Source organism: Herpailurus yagouaroundi, unplaced genomic scaffold (assembly GCF_014898765.1).
Source record: "Herpailurus yagouaroundi ecotype Mexico unplaced genomic scaffold, PumYag 28, whole genome shotgun sequence".
Lineage (NCBI taxonomy): Eukaryota > Metazoa > Chordata > Mammalia > Carnivora > Felidae > Herpailurus > Herpailurus yagouaroundi.
Genome location: NW_024412376.1, coordinates 125,825,560 through 125,853,268, shown reverse-complemented (window position 1 = coordinate 125,853,268; position 27,709 = coordinate 125,825,560). Strand labels below are relative to the sequence as shown.

General features: G+C 40.4%; 1 protein-coding gene and 1 non-coding gene across 5 annotated transcripts in view; both read right to left on the bottom strand.

The window, feature by feature from the left end:
* Window positions 1-27,709, bottom strand: part of SCFD2 (sec1 family domain containing 2) — a 401,843-nt gene that overhangs the window by 370,756 nt on the left and 3,378 nt on the right. For all 4 annotated transcript variants that reach the window (XM_040483684.1, XM_040483694.1, XM_040483663.1 and 1 more), the window contains exon 2: window positions 15,480-15,648. In XM_040483684.1, the coding sequence (XP_040339618.1) occupies window positions 15,480-15,648 (169 nt within the window). The remainder of the gene's footprint in view (window positions 1-15,479; window positions 15,649-27,709) is intronic.
* Window positions 22,676-22,782, bottom strand: LOC121040044 (U6 spliceosomal RNA). Its single transcript, XR_005795106.1, has one exon. It is a non-coding gene; the product is annotated as a U6 spliceosomal RNA (small nuclear RNA).

The following is a 27,709-nucleotide window of genomic DNA, read 5'->3' as shown; positions in this document are numbered from 1 at the left end:
TATCATATGGTTTCACTCATATGTGGAATTTAAGAAACAAAACAAATCCACCTATGGGGGGGGGGGTGCAGGGAAGAGAAGAAAGGGAACCAAACCACAAGTGAGTCTAAATGATAGAGAACAAACAGAGTTGATGGAGGAAAGTGGGTAGGAGATGGGCTAGATGGGTGATGGGTATTAAGGAAGGCACTTGTGATGAGCATTGGGTGTTGTCTGTAAGTGATGAATCACTGAATTCTACTTCTGAAACCAATATTGCATTGTATGTTAACTAACTAAAATTTAAATTAAAAAAAGAAAGAAACAAACAAACAAAGCAAGCAAGCAAGCAAGCAAACAAAGGAGTCCTCGGGCAAAGCTGGGGAGAAAAGCTGTAGCCAGAAATATGGGACAATTCTGCCATGCTACTGAAGACATTCTGGTCTATAAAACCAAAGCTTTAGAAGCACCCCAATAAAGGCTGTGGCTGGTTAACTCACAAGGAGTTAGATTTTTGGACTCGTTGACTTTTACTTGGCAGAGTAAACATCAACCTAATTAGGAACTTGTCATTCAAATGTAATGAGTCTTTCCATTCCTCCTTTTCTGTTGTAGCTAACTTCAGAGAATTCTTAGCTTTTTCTAAAGGAGCCATAGTTTCCATTTAAATTATGGATCCCAAACCCACAATGACCCAGAGTTCAGTGTTCTCACAACACAGAGACCACAAACCATTTTAAATTTTTCAATATGAAAAAGATTCTGGAGATTGCCTGCACATTCCTTAACTAACAAATACCATGACAGAGTTGCAATATGTGAGCAATTATAGAAAAAGAGTTTCTACCTTCAAACCCTCTTCTCTTAATATACATTAAAAAAAGAAGAATTCTAAAAAAAAAATCTAACTATTAAATGTAAATCTTTATCAAGAAATAGAAGTTAACTATCTCTGGCATATTAAACTATTTAACTATTTGTTAGAAGACACATTTATCCCTTCATTTTCAGAAAAGAGCCCTGCTTTATTTCACCCCACCATCCACAAATTATTCTTTAATTCTTTTTTCTAAACCTGTAACTGAGACCATATGACCTTTAGAATTCCCCCCCAAAAAGTTCAATATAGCAAGCTGCATGCTGAGAAGAGGTAGGCCTTCCTCCTACTCAAACTGCAGTGTTTACTTGAACAGGTTTGGGTTTTGTTGTTGTTGTTGTTAAGTTGGCTCCATGCACTTCCCAGTCGACAGAGCCAGCCAGGTGCCCCGAACGGTTTTGGTTTTTTTAATGTTTATTTAGAGAGAGACACCAAGCAGTCTCCACGCCCAGCACAGAGCTGGGCATGGGGCTCAATCCACGACAGTGAGATTGTGGCCTGAGCAGAAATCAAGAGTCAGATACTTAACCGACTAACCCACCCAGGTGCCCCCGAAACAGTTTTATTCTTAGTTGTTTTTTTTTTTTACATTTATTTATTTTTGAGAAACAGAGTGAGACAAAGCGTGAGCTAGGGAGGGGCAGAGAGAGGAGACGCAGAATCTGAAGCAGGCTCCAGGCTCTGAGCAAGCGGTCAGCACAGAGCCTTGATGTGGGGCTCGAACTCACAAACGGTGAGATCACGACCTGAGCCGATGCAGGACGCTCACCCACTGAGCCACCCAGGCGCCCCATGAAACAGTTTTTTTAATGTCACTTGTTTTTTGGTACAGGCTGAGGAGACGGCCACAGCCTGGACCAGTGGCAAGGTCATTCACAACACTGCTATGTGATCACACATCCCCTTTGTAATAGGTCAGCTTATAAGATATCAGAAAGCTTATTGTATATAAGTTCAGCTTAAACTCACCTTTCATGAATAATTGAGATAAAAGGCTTATGTAATTCCCTATTAGGGTTATCGGAAATTACTAACCGCCCTCTCTGGCTTCTGTGACTGTGCCTGCTTGCTAAATAGATAACTTAGGATGCAAAAAACGCTCCCCCACCCCTTCTACCAAGATCTGGCCTAGGCAAGACCAACATGTAAAAAGTCACATACTTGCTGCCCTATGGCATCTCAGGTGTCTAACTATGATTGGTCATGTTAAACCCTCTTAGGACAAAGACCTTTAAATTGATAGGTTCCTGCCAAAACTAACGTCTGTGTGTCACAATATAATTGGTTACCATGAAATGCTGTAAATTGTAATTGGTTAACCAAATAATGACATATTCTGACTCACTAAAATCCATGTAAGCTCACTGCTACCTTTTTTCGGGGCCATTCTCTGCACTTTTCTCCTTAAGATCAGGAGGTCAGGTTTGGCCCGGCTGCGAATAAAATCTTGCCTCACTTCTATTCGGCATCTGGTGGTTTTTCCGACAGCACCCTGTTTCACCCTTGGGTGCTGGCTCTCCACATCCACCTTAACACTAAATATACTTTATGTGATGTTCACATCTAAATTCAGTCATTCTATCTATAGGTGAATTTAAAATCAGAGGTAGTCCTGGGGCGCCTGGGTGGCTCAGTCGGTTGAGCGACGGACTTTGGCTCAGGTCATGATCTCACAGTTTGTGAGTTCGAGCCCTGCGTCGGGCTCTGTGCTGAGTGCTCAGAGCCTGGAGCCTGCTTCGGATTCTGTGTCTCCCTCTCTCTCTGCCCCTCTGCCACTCGTGCTCTGTCTCAGAAATAAATAAACATTAAAAAAAATTTTTTTTTTTAAATCAGAGGTAATACTTCTGGTTCTGCCTTAGGAAAAATTACCTTTCTTTCCTCTGAAAATGTTGTATCTAATAGGAATATTTAATTGGCATTTGGAAACCCAGGAAGGAGGAGAAAGATGTATGACTCTTAAGAGGTGATTTAACAATTGTTTTTGACTTTGTGGGTGTAGTTAGTGACTTTGACATATATCATCATCAGGTTACTTAACAGTGTAAACGTTAACAAAACCACGGGCTTATCGTTGTTTAAGTTGAAACCACTGTGGCATTTGTCTCTTATCTATAAGATCTACTCCATGTATTTCCCTGCTGTGTAGTCTTAGGAAAAAAACTTCCACCTCCAAAATAAAAACACAGAAGCTGGACTTAAAATATTGCTTTTTATAAACTAGGATACCCACTCTTTATGAATTTATTGGTTTATTTATGTATTCATTCAAGTAAGCATATATCAGAGTCATGATATAGAAAAGAAATGTGCCTTGAAGTTAAAAAATAATTTTATTAAATGACCCGATTCAATCACTTAGGGAAAGTTTGGCTTAGGGCAAGTTACTTAGGTCTCTTTCTCAAAACTTCTATAAAAATAAAAAAAGAATAATATCCACCTTGTAGAGTTGCTTTTAGAGTTGTCAAGAGGAAAACCAGAGGCCCAAAACGGCATCACTCAGGTTGAGGCCCTAAGTTGGTAAATGAAGACTTCATACCTAATGTAAACGCAGTTCCAACAGCCCAGAAATGTAACCTTTCACTAGTCAATGTGGAAATCTGGTCAGCACTAGGAAATTTACTGGTAAACCCTTCCTGTTCCCCTTAGGAGGGAGACCTTGTCCAAAACAATGGATTCTTTGCTAACAGTGTCCTTTTTTCCACTCTCTTTGTACTTTTAAAATCTTCCCTTTTCTATAGCCCTTTGGAGCTCCCCTCTACTTGCTAGGTTGAGGCCTCCCAGTTCATGAATCCATTAATAAAGTCCATAGTTCTTTAAAATTTACTCATTTGAAATTGTGTTATTTAACAGAATTAAGTTAAATGATGCATTTTAAAACACCTAGCATAATGCCTGACAAAATTCAGGCATTTGGTGCTGCCTTCCTTCCTTCTCACTGACCTAGACAATGAGGTACATTTGCAAAGATGCACCAAGAAGAAGCTTAATGGAAGAAATAAGATAGATTAGATAGATACCAATCAACAACGCTAGACAGTGACTTAAGTGCTGAAGTCAAGTGGATATGGCTTCTCGTGGATTTATGTCATTACCTTAAAACTTGGTCTCAAATTGATTATGAAGAGTTATTCAATCATTTATTCATCCTTTTATTCAGTTTACTAGAACCTCTTAAGAGTTCCAGTCACAGTTACTACCTTCAGGGAATTTACAATCTGGTAGGGGAGACAGACATGTAACCAATAATCACAGTGCAGCGTTTGGGCGTTTTAATAGAAGTTTTAAAAGAAAGGGAGGGTTCGTTGGGGAGGGAAGACAATGGGGAAGAAGCATTTTAGAGGTTCCAAGGTAGGAAGCAGCTACTTTCCTTCCTGGGAGCACAAAATCCCACCTTAAGTTGTTTAAGGTGGTTAAGAAGCAAATCGAGCTTTTACATAAATCTAATTTCTATTTATTTTTAATAGGAGATACATGCACAGGATTGAAAACTCAGAGCACACACACTGATACAGGTAGTCGAACGTCTCCCTCCTTCCTCCATCTTTATTCACTTCCCTAACTTCTCAGTGTGCCCCCAGCCTGCAGCATCGCCCTGCAGAGGAAGACGATGTCTTCAGTTCCTTCTACATTTTCCAGATATATTTAGTGCATCAAAAGCAAATATGTATATTTCACCATTTTTTGCAAAGAGGCATGCTACGCCTCGCTTCTTTCATTGGAAAGATGTCACTGAGCTCACTGCTCATCAGTATATCAACAACTTCTTAGTTCTTCATTCTCTTTTAATAGCTGAATATTATTCTATCACAGGTGTCCCACGATTTACTGAACTGAGGGCGCAGTCATTTCACATCGCGACCACAAATTAGTGATTAGTGAATATAACATATCATTCTACATGTATGCAGATACATCTACGAAAGCAGTCCCACAGGTAGAATTAACAGGGCCAATTTTGCAATGGCTTCCTAACACAATGAGAGCATTTCAAACATTCAATCATTAGAGTCTATACATCTGCAAATTAATCTCATCTGTGCTCAGGTTTGGCTTCACCCTCTCTTAGTTCAGTGGCCTCGCTCCACGCATGGATCCTGCCTGTATCACTTCAACATATATCCCTTGAGTGCCAAGTGTTGTTCTAGGCACCGAGGACATCACAGTGAGTAATGAACAACACAGACAAATCTCCCTCCTCTCAGGGAACTCTCTAGCGGGGAGTTGTCTCTCCGGCTCTCTAGGGAAGGAAGATACAAAACTACAACATAATTAAGTTTATTAGAAAGGGCTGAGGAGAAACACAGTAAACTAGGGAAGGGAAACAGGAGTGCTAAGATGAAAGAAAGACCTGATGGCATATGAGGAGCTTTGGGAGAAGTGGACACTGGACCAAGCAGCAACGTGGGTGCTGGGTTAGGCCAGAATCGGAACAAGCACAGACATAGCAAATGCAGCTGCGGATCGGCTGAAGGATATAAGGAACTGAAAGAGTAACAGCCTAGGGAGAGTGGAGCTGGGGCCGAGAATAGATACCCGTTTCATCAGAAGAGAAACATAAGAACAGAAAAGATTGTGCCTCCTTTTATAAAATATCCCACGTGATCCAGGGACCCACGGACAAGGACTAGAAAGCCAAGTTAGGATGAATTTCAGTTATCAATTTCTCGTTTGCATTGGCAGCAACTTTAATTGCTGTGATTATAAACAGCCTTTTATAAAAATCATATTAGCAGTAAATTTTGATTATCAAGGATTGGATCGTAGTTGCAGACTTGCTTTCTAAAGATCATTCCATTGCAGGCACATTATTTATTGCCAGGCACCCATCTGTTTTCATTTTACTACTAACTTCTTTATCCTCACACTCATTTCTCTGAGAAGTTTCAGGGGGTGGTGCAGGAGGTAGTAGTGGTTTGTTATTATCTTGATGGAAGTGTAGTATATACGACAGAAGCTGTAATTTATTTCAATTCCTCTTTTGCAAAGATATTAATCAGCACAATTCTCTTGGTATCCCCAAAATTGTAAAGAAACCACCATTTTTTTTCTGTATTGCTTCAAACCTTTATTTCTTATAATTTTCTCACCACCTATCTCTTTACCTTATGCAATCTAACTCCTACTCTTACTATTTCACCAAACCTGCTCTCATGAACACTTTCTTCTTTATTCAGATCCTTCTAGAACTCATCACTGCCTTTGACATTTATGACCACACTCTCATACTTGGATGGTACTCAAAGCTCATATTCCATGACAACACTCAGTCACAGTCACATAAGAGGAAAAGGCACCCGGTGAAAATAAAGACCAGGTTGTGGAGGAAATACAGATTTGAATGAATTTAGTTGTAGGTGCTGAGAAGCAGAGCTAAGTTACAATAAGGACTCAGGAAGCATTTTTAGTTTAGTTTAGTTTTAAATACATGAAATTTATTGTCAAATTGGTTTCCATACAACACCCAGGGCTCATCCCAAAAGATGCCCTCTTCAATACCCATCACCCACCCTCCCCTCCCTCCCACCACCCATCAACCCTCAGTTTGTTCTCAGTTTTTAAGAGTCTCTTATGCTTTGGCTCACTCCCATTCTAACCTCTCTCCTTTTTTTTCCCTTCCCTTCACCCATGGGTTCTTGTTAAGTTTCTCAGGATCCACTTAAGAGTGAAACCATATGGTATCTGTCTTTCTCTGTATGGCTTATTTCACTTAGCATCACACTCTCCAGTTCCATCCACATTGCTACAAAGGGCCATATTTCATTCTTTCTCATTGCCACGTAGTACTCCATTGTGTATATAAACCACAATTTCTTTATCCATTCATCAGTTGATGGACATTTAGGCTCTTTCCATAATTTGGCTATTGTTGAGAGTGCTGCTATAAACATCGGGGTACAGGTGCCCCTATGCATCAGCACTCCTGTATCCCTTGGGTAAATTCCTAGCAGTGCTACTGCTGGGTCATAGGGTAGATCTATTTTTAATTTTTTGAGGAACCTCCACACTATTTTCCAGAGTGGCTGCACCAGTTTGCATTCCCACCAACAGTGCAAGAGGGTTCCCGTTTCTCCACATCCTCTCCAGCATCTATAGTCTCCTGATTTGTTCATTTTGGCCACTCTGACTGGCATGAGGTGATATCTGAGTGTGGTTTTGATTTGTATTTCCCTGATGAGGAGCGACATTGAGCATCTTTTCATGTGCCTGTTGGCTATCCGGATGTCTTCTTTAGAGAAGTGTCTATTCATGTTTTCTGCCCATTTCTTCACTGGATTATTTGTTTTTCGGGTGTGGAGTTTGGTGAGCTCTTTACAGATTTTGGATACTAGCTCTTTGTCCGATATGTCATTTGCAAATATCTTTTCCCATTCCATTGCTGGCCTTTTAGGTTTGTTGATTGTTTCCTTTGCTGTGCAGAAGCTTTTTATCTTCATGAGGTCCCAATAGTTCATTTTTGCTTTTAATTCCCTTGCCTTTGGGGATGTGTCAAGTAAGAAATTGCTACGGCTGAGGTCAGAGAGGTCTTTTCCTGCTTTCTCCTCTAGGGTTTTGATGGTTTCCTGTCTCACATTCAGGTCCTTTATCCATTTTGAGTTTACTTTTGTGAATGGTGTGAGAAAGTGGTCTAGTTTCAACCTTATGCATGTTGCTGTCCAGTTCTCTCAGCATCATTCGTTAAAGAGACTGTCTTTTTTCCATTGGATATTCTTTCCTGCTTTGTCAAAGATTAGTTGGCGATACTTTTGTGGGTCTAGTTCTGGGGTTTCTATTCTATTCCATTGGTCTATGTGTCTGTTTTTGTGCCAATACCATGCTGTCTTGATGATGACAGCTTTGTAGTAGAGGCTAAATCTGGGAATGTGATGCCTCCTGCTTTGGTCTTCTTCAAAATTACTTTGGCTATTCAGGGCCTTTTGTGGTTCCATATGAATATTAGCATTGCTTGTTCTAGTTTCGAGAAGAATGCTGGTGCAATTTTGATTGGGATTGCATTGAATGTGTAGTAGATAGCTTTGGGTAGTATTTGACATTTTTACAATATTTATTCTTCCAACCCATGAGCACGGAATGTTTTTCCATTTCTTTAAATCTTCTTCAATTACCTTCATAAGCTTTCTATAGTTTCCAGCATACAGATCTTTTACATCTTTGGTTAGATTTATTCCTAGGTATTTTATGCTTCTTGGTGCAATTGTGAATGGGATCAGTTTCTTTATTTGTCTTTCTCCTGCTTCATTATTAGTGTATAAGAATGCAACTGATTTCTGTACATTGATTTTGTATCCTGCGACTTTGCTGAATTCATGTATCAGTTCTAGCAGACTTTTGGTGGAGTCTATCAGATTTTCCATGTATAATATCATGTCATCTGCAAAAAGTGAAAGCTTAATTTCATCTTTGCCAATTTTGATGCCTTTGATTTCCTTTTGTTGTCTAATTGCTGATGCTAAAACTTCCAACACTATGTTAAACAACAGCGGTGAGAGTGGACATCCCTGTCGTGTTCCTGATCTCAGGGAAAATGCTCTCAGTTTTTCCCCGTTGAGGATGATGTTAGCTGTGGGCTTTTCATAATGGCTTTTATGATCTTTAAGTATGTTCCTTCTATCCTGACTTTCTCGAGTGTTTTTGTTAAGAAAGGTTGCTGAATTTTGTCAAAGGCCTTTTCTGCATCGATTGACAGGATCATATGGTTCTTATCTTTTCTTTTATTAATGTGATGTATCACGTTGATTGATTTGCAAATGTTGAACCAGCCCTGTATCCCAGGAATGAATCCCGCTTGATCATGGTGAATAATTCTTTTTACATGCTGTTGAATTCGATTTGCTAGTATCTTATTGAGAATTTTTGCATCCATATTCATCAGGGATATTGGCCTGTAGTTCTCTTTTTCTACTGGGTCTCTGTCTGGTTTATGAATCAAAGTAATACTGGCTTTTAGAATGAGTCTGGAAGTTTTCCTTCCCTTTCTATTTTTTTGGAATAGCTTGAGAAGGATAGGTATTATCTCTGCTTTAAACGTCTGGTAGAACTCCCCTGGGAAGCCATCTGGTCCTGGACTCTTATTTGTTGGGAGATTTTTGATAACTGATTCAATTTCTTCGCTGGTGATGGGTCTGTTCAAGCTTTCTATTTCCTCCTGATTGAGTTTTGGAAGAGTGTGGGTGTTTAGGAATTTGTCCATTTCTTCCAGGTTGTCCAGTTTGTTGGCATATAGTTTATCATAGTATTCCCTGATAATTGCTTGTATCTCTGAGGGATTGGTTGTAATAATTCCATTTTCATTCATGATTTTATCTATTTGGGTCACCTCCCTTTTCTTTTTGAGAAGCATGGCTAGAGGTTTATCAATTTTGTTTATTTTTTCAAAAAACCAACTCTTGGTTTTGTTGATCTGCTCTACAGTTTTTTTAGATTCTATATTGTTTATTTCTGCTCTAATCTTTATTATTTCTCTTCTTCTGCTGGGTTTAGGGTGTCTTTGCTGTTCTGCTTTATTTCCTTTAGGTGTGCTGTTAGATTTTGTATTTGGGATTTTTCTTGTTTCTTGAGATAGGCCTGGATTGCAATGTATTTTCCTCTCAGGACTGCCTTTGCTGCGTCCCAAAGCGTTTGGATTGTTGTATTTTCATTTTCGTTTGTTTCCATATATTTTTTAATTTCTTCTCTAATTGCCTGGGTGACCCATTCATTCTTTAGTAGGGTGTTCTTTAACCTCCATGCTTTTGGAGGTTTTCCAGACTTTTTCCTGTGGTTGATTTCAAGCTCCATAGCATTGTGGTCTGAAAGTATGCATGGTATGATCTCAATTCTTGTATACTTATGAAGGGCTGTTTTGTGACCCAGAATGTGATCTATCTTGGAGAATGTTCCATGTACACTCGAAAAGAAAGTATATTCTGTTGCTTTGGGATGCAGAGTTCTAAATATATCTGTCAAGTCCATCTGATCCAATGTATCATTCAGGCCCCTTGTTTCTTTATTGACCGTGTCTAGATGATCTATCCATTGCTGTGAGTGGGGTGTTAAAGTCCCCTGTAATTACCACATTCTTATCAATAAGGTTGCTTATGTTTGTAATTGTTTTATATATTTGGGGGTTCCCGTATTCGGCGCATAGACATTTATAATTGTTAGTTCTTCTTGATGGATAGACCCTGTAATTATTATATAATGCCCTTCTTCATCTCTTGTTACAGCCTTTAATTTAAAGTCTAGTTTGTCTGATATAAGTATGGCTACTCCAGCTCTCTTTTGACTTCCAGTAGCATGATAAATAGTTCTCCATCCCCTCGCTTTCAGTCTGAAGGTGTCCTCAGGTCTAAAATGAGTCTCTTGTAGACAGCAAATAGATGGGTCTTGTTTTTTTATCCATTCTGATACCCTATGTCTTTTGGTTGGAGCATTTAGTCCATTTACATTCAGTGTTATTATAGAAAGATATGAGTTTAGAGTCATTGTGATGTCTGTAGGTTTCATGCTTGTAGCGATGTCTCTGGTACTTTGTCTCACAGGATCCCCCTTAGGATCTCTTGTAGGGCTGGTTTAGTGGTGACAAATTCCTTCAGTTTTTGTTTGTTTGGGAAGACCTTTATCTCTCCTTCTATTCGAAATGACAGATTTGCTGGATAAAGGATTCTCGGCTGCATATTTTTTCTGTTCATCACATTGAAGATTTCCTGCCATTCCTCTGGCCTGCCAAGTTTCAGTAGAGAGATCCATCACGAGTCTTATCGGTCTCCCTTTATATGTTAGAGCACGTTTATCTCTGGCTGCTTTCAGAATTTTCTCTTTATGCTTGTATTTTGCCAGTTTCACTATGATTGTCGTGCAGAAGATCGATTCAAGTTACGTCTGAAGGGAGTTCTCTGTGCCTCTTGGATTTCAATGCCTTTTTCCTTCCCCAGATCAGGGAAGTTCTCAGCTATTATTTCTTCAAGTACACCTTCAGCACCTTTCCCTCTCTCTTCCTCCTGTGGAATACCAATTATGCGTAGATTATTTCTCTTTAGTGCATCACTTAGTTCTCTAATTTTCCCCTCATACTCCTGGATTTTTTTATCTCTCTTTTTCTCAGCTTCCTCTTTTTCCATAATTTTATCTTCTAGTTCACCTGTTCTTTCCTCTGCCTCTTCAATCCGAGCTGTGGTTGTCTCCATTTTATTTTGCAGCTCAATTATAGCATTTTTTAGCTCCTCCTGGCTGTTCCTTAGTCCCTTGATCTCTATAGCAATAGATTCTCTGCTGTCCTCTATACTGTTTTCAAGCCCAGCGATTAATTTTTGACTATTATTCTAAATTCACTTTCTGTTATATTGTTTAAATTCTTTTTGATCAGTTCGTTAGCTGTCGTTATTTCCGGGAGATTCTTTTGAGGGGAATTCTTCGTTTCGTCATTTTGGATAGTCCCTGGAGTGGTGCAGAACTGCAGGGCACTCCCCCGTGCTGTCTTGAATAACTTGGGTTGGTGGGTGGGGACGCGGTCAGACCTGATGTCTGCCCCCAGACCACCGCTGGGGCCACAGTCAGACTGGTGTGTACCTTCTCTTCCCCTCTCCTAAGAGCGGGATTCACTGTGGTGAATGTGGTGGTGTGGCCCATCTGGGCTACTTGCACACTGCCAGGCTTGTGGTGCTGGGGATCTGGCATATTAGCTGGGGTGGATTGGCAAGGTGCACAAGGGTGGGAGGGGCAGGCTCAGCTCGTTTTTCCTTTGGAGATCCACTTCGGGAGGGGCCCTGCTGCACCGGGAGGGAGTCAGACCCGGAGAGATGGATCCGCAGACGCACAGCGTTGGGTGTTTGTGCGGTGCAAGCAAGTTCCCTGGCAGGAACTGGTTCCCTTTGGGATTTTGGCTGGGGGATAGGCGAGGGAGATGGCGCTGGCGAGCGCCTTTGTTCCCCACCAAGCTGAGCTCTGTCGCTGTCTGGGGCTCAACAACTCTCCCTCCAGTTGTCCTCCAGCCCTCCCGCTCTCCGAGCAGAGCTGTTAACTTATAACCTTCCAGATGTTAAGTCCCGCTTGCTGTCCGAACACACTCCGTCTGGTCCCTCTGCTTTTGCAAGCCAGACTCAGGGGCTCTGCTTTGCCGGCGGGCTGTCCTCTGCCCCGGCTCCCTCCCGCCAGTCCGTGTAGCGCGCACCACCTCTCCGCCCTTCTTACCCTCTTCCGTGGGCTTCTCGTCTACGCTTGGCTCCAGAGAATCCGTTCTGCTAGTCTTCTGGTGGTTTTCTGGGTTATTTAGGCAGGTGTGGGTGGAATCTAAGTGATCAGCAGAACACAGTGAGCCCAGCGTCCTCCTGCGCTGCCATCTTCCTCTGGAACCATTTTTATTTTAAAACCAAGAGCCTTGGTTGGTTAAGCGTCCAACTTTGGCTGAGGTCATGATCTCATGGTTCATGAGTTCGAGACCTGTGTCGTGCTCTCTGCTGTGAGTACAGAGCCTGCTTTGAATCCTCTGTCCCCCTCTCTCTGCCCCTCCCTGGTTCTCTCTCTCAAAAATAAATAAATGTTTTTTTAAAAACGCTTTAAAACCAAGAGGCTTGGAAGTCATTTAGGCCAACACCATCATTTTATAAATGAAATAATGAGGTCCAAAAAAATACATCAGTCAGGATGCCTTTGGTTGCAAGTTACAGAAAACAGAGACTCAATTTGGCATAAACAATAAGGAAGTACACTCTCCTACATAATATGAAGTCCAGACACGGCATCCCATCCCTGCTTTTCTCGGCAACATTGGGGTCATGCCACCTTCCGTGTGTTAGCGTCAATTTCAGGTTGTCAGCAGAATGCCTCGACAGTTTCAGGACTTACATCAGAGTCCTAGGAGTTGGGGGAGGAGTGGGAGGAGGAGGGGAAAGCATGTCTCTTTCTTGAGTCTCTTATCAGAAGCAAAGAAACCTGACCAAGAAGCCCTAAGAAGACTTTCTCTCTTGTCACCTCCCCATTTCTCAGCAAGGGAAATGGGGTTCTAAGACTGGTTTGGTCTAAGCCTTGGACTAAGCTTGAGACAGAATGAGTGCCGAGGAGTCAAGGGTAAATAAATTGTCCATAATCACAACATAACTTTCAGATCTAAGAGATTCTTACATTTGTCCTACGACACTTGTCAGAAATTTGCTTTCTTCCTGCTCATTAATGATAGATTCGCCTCTTCTCTTTTCTCGCAAACTTCTCTGGGCTGCTCACTTGATCTTTTTGTGGTTATTTTAGGCTTCTGTGGAGGCAGCACAGGGTAATGACAAGCACTGACTTCAGAGCTGGACTGCTGGGGTTCCCATATGGTCCCCACCACTTCTAACTGTGTGTGTCACCCTAGGATGTTCCTCATCTGTAAAAGGGGATGGTAGTAGAACCCACCTCCAGAGAGGCTGTGAGAATTAGACAGCCACTACATATAAAGGGATCAGAACAATGCCTGTTACCCAGGAAGTCCCATATAAGTGTGTGCTATTAATACTCAACGGCATCTACTGCTTCTGCTTGCCTATAGCCCTTTCCCTTTCTTTCGATAAATGTTTCCATTTTCCTTCGAAGAACTACCCTTCCACTGTGCCACATACAATGTTGGCATAATTCTCAGCCAGCCTGAACTGCTCCTAGTCCCGCACTGAGGAAGGGGTGGGCACAAGGTCCAAGGGAGGTCAATCTCACCTTTTCCCTTGGAATCTGAATCTTAAACAGAATGACTCATGACAAAACAGTTAAAGGTCAGTCTCTCTGATGTCAAGGCACTGAAGAGGCTTTTTCCAAGTTCTAGACCCCCTGGAACTCCTTTTCTGCTCAAATTAGCCAAAATGGATTATATTCTTAGTGTAACTGCTATGTTGAATGAATAGGACTCTCCAAATTAAATCATCAAGTAACTTGATTTTTGTTTCTGTCTCTTTAAATCTACTCGTGAGCCTAGCTCCTCTCTGGCCCCTGCATAGGCAGCCCAGACGTTAAGACTGTGGCTCTGAAGCCAAACATTCTGGGCTCAAAATTCTAGCTCCACCTCCTAATGATGTTACTCAAGGTCTCTTTGCCTCTATTTCCTTACCTGTAAAATGGGGAAATAACAACACCGACCTCACTAGTTATTATAAAAGCTAAATGACTTCCCCAAATACCCAGAAGTGCACTTGGCGCATGGTAAGTCCTGGAAAATATTAATGCTGATGGCACTGGTGGTCCGCTGACATTGTCTTCCTTCCTCACACCCACATCAGGCCCTGACCGTTGTCGTTCCTAAACCTATGCTCACGTTAGCCCTTCTCTTTCTCTAAATTCTTCAAGACACAATTAAGTCAAACTAAACCACTTCCACAAGGTCCACATGGATCTACAAAGACCGTGTGGAACCAATACTTGGTAGTATTTACAATCTGTAACAGACACCTGAGTCTTGAGTTCATATAATTTCTATTGTTTTTTTTTTTTTAATTGAACCTGTGTGTAAAAATGACTACCCCAACAAGGAACGTATCCCCTAAAGGCAAGGATGATATTTTATGTTATTTTATGTTATTCATATTACTTACTTCAGACAAGGCTCATAGTAAGTTCTTAATGAGCAACTTTTGAATAGGCCCTATGACCAGCTAAAAATATTTCCAATCACAATTTCTTCTGGATTTATATAGCTGCAAGCCCACAGGCTTACGTGTTAGTATACGCACTGCCAAAGCGAGCATGTGGCCTATATTTTTTAAGTATAAGAAAAGGCAGGGTATAGAACTTTCTGTTTTTTCCCACACTGGCCTATACACACCAGGCATCCGATAAATGTTATTAATTATCTTAAAAAAAAAAAAGCTGAAAACTTCAGGAGCTGAAAATTAATTCCAGATATGATAGGAAATTCCAAATGTATCTGTTACTGTTAAGATTTCAAACAATAATGCACAAGATCCTCTTTTTTAAAAAAAATTAAAAACAGAGAAATAAGGGAAACAGATTCGCAGACACTTTTTCACCTTCTAGTACCTTTTTTTTTCCTCATAGGAATTATTGAAGGTCAAAGTAGAGGAGGTAAAACTACTGTTATCCTTTTATTGTCATGTCTCTAGAGAAATGGTTTTTTTTGTTTTTGAAACGCTGCATAACATAAAGTACACCATCTTCTGTTACTGATTTCTCTAAGCATGTGAAAAACATACATAGGAGTAGAAACTTCTGTCAATGATGTCCGAGAGCATATTGTTGACATGCATAAAGATGGCGCCGTTTCATAGCTTTGTGGGCTATTAGCTAGTCATGTGAAAACATCCACTGGGAAAAAGAAATTGAGTAAGGCTGGACTCATTTCCAAGTGAAACTGCCTGTGGAATGGAGATGTATAAATTGATTCACTTAACCTATCCTCAGAACAAACTTCAATTATATCCAAATGACACCTCTGCAAATGATACCTCCGTAGTTTTTGCCTTAGTGTTGTTTAATGGATATGGTTATTTCAAGGTTAGGGGAAAAAATGCTTTTTTCGAAAGGCTATCCGCTATGAGTTTTTCAACCAGTCCAACTCTTCATTGTTTCCTTCCTACAAAAACAGTTGGTCTCAGCAAAAAAAGAAAGGGGAAGAGAGAGAAGGATGAGGGAAAACAAACAAACAAACAACAATCCCTGTTTATCTTACTTGGGTTGTGCAAGACAGCCTGGCGCAACCATACTCTGACTCTTCTCTTCATTCTGGAGTGCCGTAAGCTCTACCATGTTAACCATCACATCGTTGGTGTGGCCTGGGAGCTGGGGAAGCACTGAAATGATCTTCTCTACCAAGTTGTCTCCATGATGTCCAGTTGCTCCTGTTTAAGCAGACAACAAGATATAAACTCACAAAAATATAAACTCACAAAATGGAGAACATAAACTCACAAAACTCAAAAAAAGCTGTATTAATGCTCTATAATGGCCCTTCCATCAAGAATAACACACACACACACACACACACACACACACACACACACACATATATATACATACATATATATGCTTTCTGTCACATAAATCACAAGCCTAGCATTTTGCCCTCCATAAGACTAATCAAGCTCACAATTACCTAGTCAACCCATGCCTTGTGTTTTGGACTTAAGGCTCCATGAGGGCAGGCACTGGGTCTTCTCTGGCTACTACTATATTCCTAGCATCTAGCACAGTGCCGATATGCAGTAGGTATCAATAGGTATTTAATATATAAATAAATAATCAGCACATATTCAGCCAAGAAAATAGTGTCACTGGATGATACTATTGTAAGATTTTAGAGCCAAACTTTATTTTACTGATGAAAACTTCACAACGCAGAGGGCTTAGAGACCTGACCAAGAATAGCAAATCTCCCCTCTGCTAGAACCTTATCTTCATAATGGCAACTCTTTATCTAGTTCACCCTGTACCCAGCATGTCTAGCAGGCAACTTGGCAGCTAGTAGGCTCTCGCTAAATATTTCTTAGATCACGGGAAAACTAAATGAATGAATGATAACAGTTTGTAATGATACAAGCATTTGTAAAGTGCTTTCTGCGTACAACACACGGTTCTAGGTACTTCACATCCATTAACTCTTTCAATAACTGATGACTGAGGACCTCAAATTGAAATTCAAGACTAATGAGACAGTGTAATATTTTTTCCATGAAACCAAGTTATCTTTCCAAAAGCCATCATTGGTTGGGTGACCTCCTTCCAACAACAGGTAGGACTTGGCAAGTCTTGTTTTGATCCCACCCGTTCTAAATCAGTCAACTTCTTATTTCCTAATGTCTCTCTGTCTCTACCTCTATCTGTTCTTCTTGCCACATCACATTGATTGGACAGAACTAGGTAGAAAACAACAAATCAAGAATCCAAGGAATCCTCGTCACCATTACCACCATCTTCATCACAATAGCTAATATTTACTGACGGCCTATGATGAACCAGGTATTAGGTTTCATACCGTACATTTATTATCCACTTAATTCTTACGATAACTCTAATAAATGGGTATTATGCTCATGTACAGAGTAGATTTAGCTTAAGTAACTTGCTCAGGAATATGTAACTTGCAAGATACAGAGCAAGAACTGAAACTCAAGAGGCAGAAACCACCAAAACCACACTATTATGAACAAAAACAACAACAAAAACAGGTCCATAAAAATGACTCAAGACAGAGCCAACATGAGTGCTTCTAAGGTGACTTCTAATGGTAAAGAGGAAAGAGTTCTTGTACCATCTGTAGAATATTCATTTATTAAGCTTAGAAGGAACCATATCTTATTTATGCTATCTAGGTTTATGGTTGTCCCCTTAGCACTCAGACTTACAAGCTCCTCACTTAATTCTTGCTGAGGGCCGCCTGGGTGACTCAGTCGGTTAAGCGTCCGACTTTGGCTCAGGTCATGATCTCACAGTTCATGGGTTCAAGCCCCACATCGGGTTCTGTGCTGACAACTCAGAGCCTGGAGCCTGCTTCAGACTCAGGGTCTCCCTCTCTGTCTTCCCCTCCCACACTCACACTCTGTCTCTCTTTAAAAAAAAATGAATAAACATTAAAAAAAATTTTTTTAATAATAAATTCTTGCTGAATGAATGCCTAGTGAATATAAATGTCCTGAGATCCAAATGGGGGTCAGAGGGCCTTAAGTGAATTCTATCTTTAAGTCTGGAATGGAGATACTAGGATTACCTCATAGCATGATGAATTTCTCTCTCCACTAGTTCCCTCATCACTCACTAAAAATTTTTGAAAATATCCACTCATCATTAAAATAGTATTTCTTTGAACTTAGTGTCCCAAATCTGAACCCTGCACTAAGCTATTCTTATTTTTCAACTGCTATTTGTTGACACATGGCACACACAAGTGGTATACATATGCTACCATTCTTCCCCAATTTCTTAAGCCTCTACAGTCTGGCTGCTTCTCACTCCTCCCCTATGCCAAACTCAGGGGTCTTTGTTAAGTTTTAGTACATTAAACCCTCTGCAAATTGTTAACTAATCCATCCCTCTTGAAACTCTCCAAATATGAGAAGTCAAAATACAACATACTTATTTTTCCTCAAGTTTTAAACCTGATAGTTATTTCTACAGAGCCAAAGTATCATTCATACGCTTAAAATATTGTCTTAACATCTTAAACATTCAAAGGAGGGAGGGATGCCTGGGTGGCTCAATGGGTTAAGCATCTGACTCTTGACTTTGGCTCAGGGCATGATCTCATGGTTTGGTTTGTGAGATCAGGTCCCGAATTGGGCCTGGGATGATAGCACCTAGACCGCTTGGGATTCTCTCTCTCTCCCTTTCTCTCTGCCTCTTTCCCCACTTGTATGCTTGCTCTCTCTCTCTCTCTCTCTCTCAAAATAAATAGATAAAACATTTAAAAATAAGAAAAAGTAAAGGAATAGAATAGAATTTTTTTTACAATTATGGTATATATATTGAAGCAGTTCTCAAATTATGATTTTTATTTTCTTCTAATTATAGCCTCTAAACTTCCCATGGTGAATATACATTCCTGTTGTAAAAAGAATAAAAAATATGTTGTTACACACACACACACACACACACACACACACACACACACACACACCAACATTTTAACAAGGGTTATCTTTGGATAGTAGGATATTTTGGTTGATATAAACTCTACCTAAACATTTTTTCCTAATATTTTCTAGAAGGTGCACATCAGACTTACCTACCTGGAAAAATAATTTACATTCTATCAGTTACTGTTTCTACTATTATATCAGAGAATTAATAAAATGTTAAATTTACACAGACATAATCACTCAGCTTCTTAGATTTAGTCAAAAGGATATGTATATCTAGCATACTTGATAATGACAGATAAAGCAGGTATGGGCTTTCAACCAATTGTCCTGCTCTTCTGAATACAATTTCTTCCATCTCTGGCTTCGGTTGTCTGGTTCAAGATTCATTTTTTACATTTAACTAGTGCTATTTATATGACCCAAAAAAGACTAAGAATTCAGGGCCTCTCAATGTCACAATAACTTCAGATTCTTCTTTTATGAAATGAATAAAATGGAAAGACTTGTATCACAGTTAAATTTTCAGAGAACTTAATTTTTTCTTTATTACAGAAATTAAAAAATATTATTTGAAAAGCTGAAGAATGGAAATCAACCAGAACCCAGTTATTTTGGCCAACAGCAATGTGGTCTAGTATAGCCACAGAGTGTTTTATTTCCCAATGCCATCTTTTCCAGGGTGCGTGTAGGAAAAAGAAATTGGAGGCATGGGTTCTAGTGGTCCCACAGTCCACTAGTTCCCTGTGTAATCTGAGGCAACTTCCATAAATGTGGTACTATCTTACCAAGCTATAAACTCAGAGTTGGTCCAACTGACACCTAAATATCTTCAAACCTCAAGACTTGAAATCCTATGTTAAGTCAATTGCTTCAAGGTCTAAACTCGTTTAGGTAACAGCACCAGAAAAATACCAATCCTGCATTATTCTGTGGATCATATGTGAATGTATATGCTAGTATTATTATCATAAGGCAGGTAACATCTTCACTCGCCTCTACTCAAACAGAATAAAGTGAGAAGCAAGAATTTAGACGTCCTCATTAACACTGTATGTTAATGATACTGGAATTAAAATAAAATATATATATGTATACATATACATACACACATACACATACATATACGAGCCCTCACAAGAGCTTAGTCACACTGTACTGAGGCTAAAAAGATAGAAATGCAACAATAGCATTTTCCAACATACTCACAAACAGAATATTTTGAGGTTGTGCATATTGTCCCTTTGGGTTGAGATAGAGTTACTGGACTCTTTGAATTAGGATATTCAAAGACTCACTTCCTTGCTGATTGCCCATCATTCCTTCTCAAGAATCTGTGACTCTCTTTCATTATTTTGAGATGTTTCAGTATTTTATTATAGTTCTGTCTTGTAAGAACAACATATGTATTACTCCTAACGTTCCCTTCTACGTAGAAGGACAACAATTCGCATAAGACTCCCAAAATTGCTTTACGTACTTTAGTCAATCACTTTTCCCCTGGACTCTCCGGTTCTGTACTACTTGCTACTCCTAGGATAGGCTCTGCCCTTGGGAAGAAGGAAAAAGACTCGCTCTGGTTCAGTCCTGCTGTTGTGTGGGTAAACCTTTCAACTCTGGGATTCAGTGTTAGGAAGTCACTTGTCCATAGACATAAGCCACATTCCTTATACTGCATCCATAATAAAACAAGTATTTTCACCTCCACCTGGCAACTTCTTATCCCATATTCAGTTGACTCACAATCTGGATGGGGAAAGTGGTGTTAGGTTATCAGATCTCTAATACTACTATTACAAGTATTACTGGCACCACTGTTTTTTAACACTACCTATGGCTGTCTCACATCAGTCAAATCGAGTACAAAGGGTGTGTATTAGATACTGCATACCCGTCAAAAGCCCACTCAAGGATTCCATACTATCAGGTAGGATTTTGCAGGGGAAGGGGTTGGGGGTAGGATAATCATAAGGCAGTATATATACAAGTTTATTCAATAAATACCTTTCCCTACACAGAAATCTTGGATAAGAGAATCACATAACATTCATTATACTGCCCCTAACTTGAATCCTCTCCTACCTTCCCTATCGCAGTGAATGGATTCTGCAACTGCCCAGGCTAGAAAACTTGGCATATCTTCTCTTAATCCTCTCCATCATATCAGCCACCACGCTGATAATTCTCTCATTTAAATACTTAACGACTCCTTTCCTCATTCTTTCCATTATTGACTCAGTTTAAAGTCACATCATTTCTCACCTAGATGTTATAATGGTCTTCTGATCAATCTCCAAAATGTCTTGATTGTGGGTGTTGGTTTCACGACTGTCTGTTGTTGACAAAACTACACACTAAAACTGATGAATACTACTATATGTAAACTATGCTTTAATAAACTGGACTAGAAAAAAAGCAAGCAAAACAACAGCAACAAAAAACCCACCCCATCAGTCTGACTCACCTCTCAGTTCCCACTTTGGAATCAATAGATCCATCCCTGACACTGTCCACCAGAAAACTCATTCAACAGGAAATGTGTGCCTGTACGTTGCCTGCCTAAAAATTTCTTAGAACTCCTCACTGAGCATTAAATTTAAGGCTTTTGGAAAATGGCCCTAACCTCCTTCCTCATTATCCCCATCACCCTTTCTCATCTTTTACCACTCATTCATTCATCCCAACCTTCATGCACCTTAAGCCCCAATAAAAAATGATCTAAAAAGGATTCCCAGAACAACCTATGCCCCTTCTTACATCTTTGCACATGTGGGGAGCTTTTAAAAGAATTCTGATTCTAGCCTGCCCACCAGACCCATTTTTATTTTTTTTAAATATGAAATGTATTGTCAAATTGGTTTCCATACAACACCCAGGGCTCATCCCAACAGGTGCCCTCCTCAATGCCCATCACCCACTATCCCCTCCCTCCCACCCCCCATCAACCCTCAGTTTATTCTGTTTTTAAGAGTCTCTTAGGAAGACCCATTTTTTTTTTAATTTTTTTTTCAACATTTATTTATTTTGGGGACAGAGAGAGACAGAGCATGAACAGGGGAGGGGCAGAGAGAGAGAGGGAGACACAGAATCGGAAACAGGCTCCAGGCTCTAAGCCATCAGCCCAGAGCCCGACGCGGGACTCGAACTCACGGACCGCGAGATCGTGACCTGGCTGAAGTCGGACGCCCAACCGACTGCGCCACCCAGGCGCCCCGGAAGACCCATTTTTAAAAATCAGACTTTCTGGGGTGGTTCGAAGGTGAAACCAGGTTGAGAACCACTGACCTAGAAATGGTGACCCCTTAAAGGAGAATTTTGTACCTAAACCTTATGAAGGCACATGTCATTCACTCTAACTTGCTGAGCTTTGGGCATTTTCATTTGGTTCTCAGTCTCTCATGGACAATAGCTTTGACTGATCTTTCCATTAGCACTTCTCAAACTTTACTGCACTTTCAAATCACCTAAAGATCCTGTTAAAATACAGATTCTGATTCATAAGTGTGGGGTGAGGCCTGAGATTCTGCATATTTAATTAGCTTCAGTTAAGCTAAGGCTTTTTTTTTTTTAATATATGAAATTTATTGTCCAATTGGTTTCCATACAACACCCAGTGCTCATCCCAAAAGGTGCCCTCCTCAATACCCATCACCCACCTTCCCCTCCCTCCCACCCCCCATCAACCCTCAGTTTGTTCTCAGTTTTTAAGAGTCTCTTATGCTTTGGCTCTCTCCCACTTTAACCTCTTTTTTTTTTTTTTTTCCTTCCCTTCCCCCATGGGTTTCTGTTAAGTTTCTTAGGATCCACATAAGAGTGAAACCATATGGTATCTGTCTTTCTCTGTATGGCTTATTTCACTTAGCATCACACTCTCCAGTTCCATCCACGTTGCTACAAAAGGCCATATTTCATTCTTTCTCATTGCCACGTAGTATTCCATTGTGTATATAAACTACAATTTCTTTATCCATTCATCAGTTGATGGACATTTAGGCTCTTTCCATAATTTGGCTATTGTTGAGAGTGCTGCTATAAACATTGGGGTACAAGTGCCCCTATGCATCAGTACTCCTGTATCCCTTGGATAAATTCCTAGCAGTGCTATTGCTGGGTCATAGGGTAGGTCTATTTTTAATTTTCTGAGGAACCTCCACACTGCTTTCCAGAGCGGCTGCACCAATTTGCATTCCCACCAACAGTGCAAGAGGGTTCCCGTTTCTCCACATCCTCTCCAGCATCTATAGTCTCCTGATTTGTTCATTTTGGCCACTCTGACTGGCGTGAGGTGATATCTAAAGATATGGAACGCTTCATGAATTTGCGTGTCATCCTTGCGCAGGGGCCATGCTAATCTTCTCTGTATCGTTCCAATTTTAGTATATGTGCTGCCGAAGCGAGCACTAAGCTAGGGCTTTAAGTCCCCAGGACATACTGAGTAGTGAGGCTTTATGTCACTATCACCTAGCACAGAAGCTGCACATAAAAATTGCTCAACAAGCATTTATGAAATGAATAGGTATCATCCATACCATTCTTTACACTTTGCTAAGTGACCAAAATTGTAGCGATGTGGCAGAATCATCATAGAAATCTCACTTATTCTGCTTTTTTTTTTTTTAATGTTTATTTATTTTTGAGAGAGAGAGACAGAGACAGAGTGCAAGCAGGGGAGGAGCAGAGAGAGAGGGAGACACAGAATCCAAAGCAGGCTCCAGGCTCCAAGCTGTGAGAACAGAGCCCAACGCGGGGCTCGAACTCATGAACCGCGAGATCATGACCTGAGCCGAAGTCGGACGCTTAACTGACTGAGCCACCCAGGCGCCCCTCACTTATTCTGCTTTTTGTTTTTTTCTCTAGGTATGACAGAATGCAGCTCCTGACAAATGGCTAGCTCTTACCAACTCTCATGTCCTTTAGTGGCAGGTGAGAGGTCAGGTAAGAGAATTCTTCTGGGTTACGTGTGTGACAACTCATTGTTGTATTCATGTTCTTAGCCTTAGGGAGAAAACACATATTTGAAGTAATAAAACTTAAGTCATTTTAAATGCATATCATTAATTATTAAAAGTAAGAAACATTTTCCACAGCCCAATATACACCAGGCACTGTTTTAGGAGATAGATGTGTTTGGTAACTTATTTTACCCTCTCAATGACCCTCTGAGTGGGTATCTTCATTTTACAGATCAGGAAACTGAGACCTAGAAGTTGGGCACTTGCCCAAGGACCTACGACTAGGAAGAAGCAGAGCTAAGACCACCCTACCTAACCACTCATGCCTATTATACAACCTAGGGAGCAGTAGCAGCAGCCTTATATTGAGGCTCTACCTCAATCCCCTCACTCCTTCCGTTTATGATCCCGTATGACGTAAGTCTGATCACGTCACATCGTAGTTCGAAACTCCCCAATTCTCCTATCATACTTTGGCTTTTACACTAAGTCCTTACTCTGCCCTACAGTGCATTCCTTCTGCCGATCTCTCCAACTTCATCTCCTACCACAAGCCCTCCGTGTTTGCAGGACAAGCTGAAGGGATCCACACTGACCTACTGTTCTTCAAACATGTCAAACATATTCCCACCTCAGATCCTTTGCACCTGCCACTGGGTCTTTATGTTCTACAACAAGACAGCCACACAGCTTGCTTCTCCTCTTCTTTCCATCTCTGCTCAAATGTCACATCCTCAGAAAGGCCTTCTCCAGCTATGCTATGCAAAATGGAAATCCTATCACTTTTTAATCTTACCCACTATATTAGTTATATATTGAATGAATGAATGAATGAATGAATGATTTCATATCCTTCCAACAGCACTTCAAGGTCACCATTTTACCCTGTTCACAAATGAGAAAACCCTCAAAGCTCAATGAAGAGCAAACAGCAACTAAGCCACTTAAGCCAGAACTTCAAGTTATTATACTGATGTGCATTTAACACCAGCAACATCATCAGTCTTCTAAGTCTTCTCAATCACACCTCACACTTGTGTTTTATTTTAAACCATATCCTCTGAACTCTAAAATATTCCCTGATTATTTTGTATTCTGTGGAAAATCAGATTGGGGGAAGAAAGGATAAATCGCTTTTCTGAACACGATGGCAGGATTGGAGCCCAACAACTGTGTTTAGTCTCTGAAGGTGCTGGCTGGATACCCTCTCAGCAGCATCTCTACTATCTAGCACAAGAGTTTCCAAACTTTTCTCTGTAGTAACGTATATGAGATGGGTTATGAGCACAGGCTCTGGAGTTAACTCTCAAGGTTCAAATCCTGACTGCCACTTACTAACTTGTGTGATCTTGGGCAAGTTACATAACTCCTCAATTTCTCTGTTTCCTCATTTGCAAAGTGGGGATAATTATAATACCTCAAACAACTATTGTGAAAATCAAAGGAGCTGAGATATGCAGAGTGGTGAGAAAAGTAATATGCTCTCAAATGTTAGCTGTTAACAGTCTCAAATTTCAATACTTTAACAAATAATATATACATCTTAAAACAAATATAAATGCATCAGTGTATCATAATCCCAGGAATAAGAGCCACCCTTTGGATTGGAAGTAAATCTTTAATCGAATGGATGTATTTTAAAAGTTTACATGAAACTAAAATTTAGAAGAATTGAACCAGGAGAGGAAATTTAAATCTCAGATTTACTGCCACCTCCTGTCTTTCGATTTTGAACTTGAAGATTATCAGCAAAGCACTCTAGTCAGTCTTAAGAACCACAAAACAATGGAAAGGAAACCAGACTCAAACCTTTTAGGGATTCATAAACCACATCCACCTTTTTAATTCTCCCTTGAAACAAACTGGAAACCAGAACAGTCCACAGAATGTTGTACTTAGATGCCCTGTGCAAACATGCCTGACGCACCCTGAAGCAGGGACCCAGGCTTCCGGGTGGTCTAGACATGGCAAAAGTAAGCCAAAATCATAGCAAACAGACATCAGCAGCCATTTGCTTCTCAAATAATTACAACAAATTTTCTGTATTTCTACTGCATTTCAGTGTTTCTATAGTTGAGAGTTTATTAACGGCTTCAGGAGAGTAAGGAAATTGTTTATCTTGTTTATCACTGTTTCCCTATACCTGGAAAAATAACTGGCACGTAGTAGGCCTTCAATAAATGTTTATACCAACTATTAGGCAAATTAGTATTACTCTCCACAAAGGTGATGACAAGAGATGAGAAAGAAATTTATTTGTACTGTAAGCAAGATGTTAAGAATGACAGATATTTATGAATTATTGGAGGTTATTTTTGGTAGTGCTAATTTATTCTAAGAAGGTATATAAGCATATAAATTTTCTAATGGTAAATTGTCAAGGATGTTATCCACAATATTAAACAACTAATAAAAAATTAATACATGTACATGAAAATTAACACCTAACTCAAACCCTGAAAAATGTATTTCCTTTTGATCCCTATATTAAAACTGCTGTCAAGTAATTTAAATTGAAACTCCAAGTATTCAACTCATTCCAACAATTTCCAATCATCTTTTAATTTTTAGAAATTGTTGGTATCATCTTTTAAAAAAAATGTTTTTAATGTTCACTTATTTTTGAGACAGAGAGAGAGCGTGAGTGGGGTAGGGGCAGAGAGAGGGAGACATGGAATCCGAAGCAGGCTCCAGGCCCTGAGCTGTCAGCACAGAACCCAACGTGGGGCTTGAACTCATCAACTGCGAGATCAAGACCTCAGCCAAAGTCAGACACCTAACCGACTGAGCCACCCAGGTGTCCCTGGTGTAATCTTTTATATGCTGCAGCTATCACTGGATAAACAAAGCACCAATCTAAGTCACAATCTGATGTAAGAATCCACACCAAACTCTTGTAACAGCTTCTCCATTAAATGTATTGTCATGACTCCCAAGTCCTTATTCTTGTTACATCCCAGACAGATCAGGAAAAAATTTGAGCATGGTGATCAGGTATGTTCCTGGACACCATAGAGACTGGACCAACGACAGAGAGCACCCATGCTAACAATAATGCCACCAATACCATCCACCTACCACCCCATTCAGTTTGGGACCACCTTGGAGGAGGGCAAGTGTTGCATTCCCACAGCCATCACTGCCACCACCCCTCGCTGTCTCAGTACCCTCAGCAGCTCTGGGGGACCAGCTGTCTCCACACCAACACTCCAACACTCTCCTAGGTCCTATCACTCTTCTCTACTGGGCAACAGTAGTGGGGGACTTGCAGTCCCAAAAAGTAGAGGATTTCTCTCTACTCACTAGTACAGAATTTTAATGTTTAAAAAACAGGTTTGACAACACAGCTATGTACCAACTGAAAATCAGTCCGGAATATTTCCAACAGGAGGTCATAAGAGTATGTTGAAACATCTTTGATACAAATGAATCATTAATCTGTTCATCTGGAAGACAATTTGAGTGATTATTGAAAAGGTATCCATTAAAAAGACTAATTTTGGGGCGCCTGGGTGGCTCAGTTGGTTGAGCGTCCGACTTCGGCTCAGGTCATCATCTCGCTGTCTGTGAATTCGAGCCTCACATCAGGCTCTGTGCTGACAGCTCAGAGCCTGGAGCCTGCTTCAGATTCTGTGTCTCCCCCTCACTCTCTGCCCCTCCCCCACTCATGCACTGTCTCTCTTTCTCCGTCAAAAATAAACATTTAAAAAAATTAAAAATAAAAATAAAAAGACACTAATTTATAAATTACTAGGACCACAAGAACAAACTAATCCCAATTAGGGTTACAGAGTAGCTAGAAAAAGGTGGTCAGGGAAGCCTTGCCTGAGAAGCAGAAATCTGAGCAGAGATTCCAAAATGTCAACAAGAAAGCCACGTAGATACGTGAAGGAAGAACATTCCAAGCTGAGCTGCAGAACTAACTTCAAAGGCCCTGAGGCTGGGACATACTTGGCATGTTGAGGGATGGCCAGGTAGCCAGTGAGGTGGGAGACTAATGTGTGAAGGGAGATCAATGAGAGATGAGGTAGGAGAGGTATACGCAGGCAGGTCTTGTAATGGCCTTGAAAACAATGGTAAAGAATTTGGATTTGACAGAGGGTGTGATGGAAGGCTGTGGGAAGATGGTCAGCAAGCAAATGGCATGTCAGATTTCCATATTCATGGTGATTACACAAGAACCTGTATTATCCGTGTATCTTTTGTATGTCTTAATATTTTTTTATATTTTTAACTCTCTGTGTCCTCTACTCCACTGTGTCAAATGCTGCTTTGAGAGGGAGTAAAATGAATCCTGATAATTGAACATTGGATTTGGCAATATGGAAGCCATTAGTGATCTTGATGGAGATTTGAAATTGCTGGGAAGCACGGGG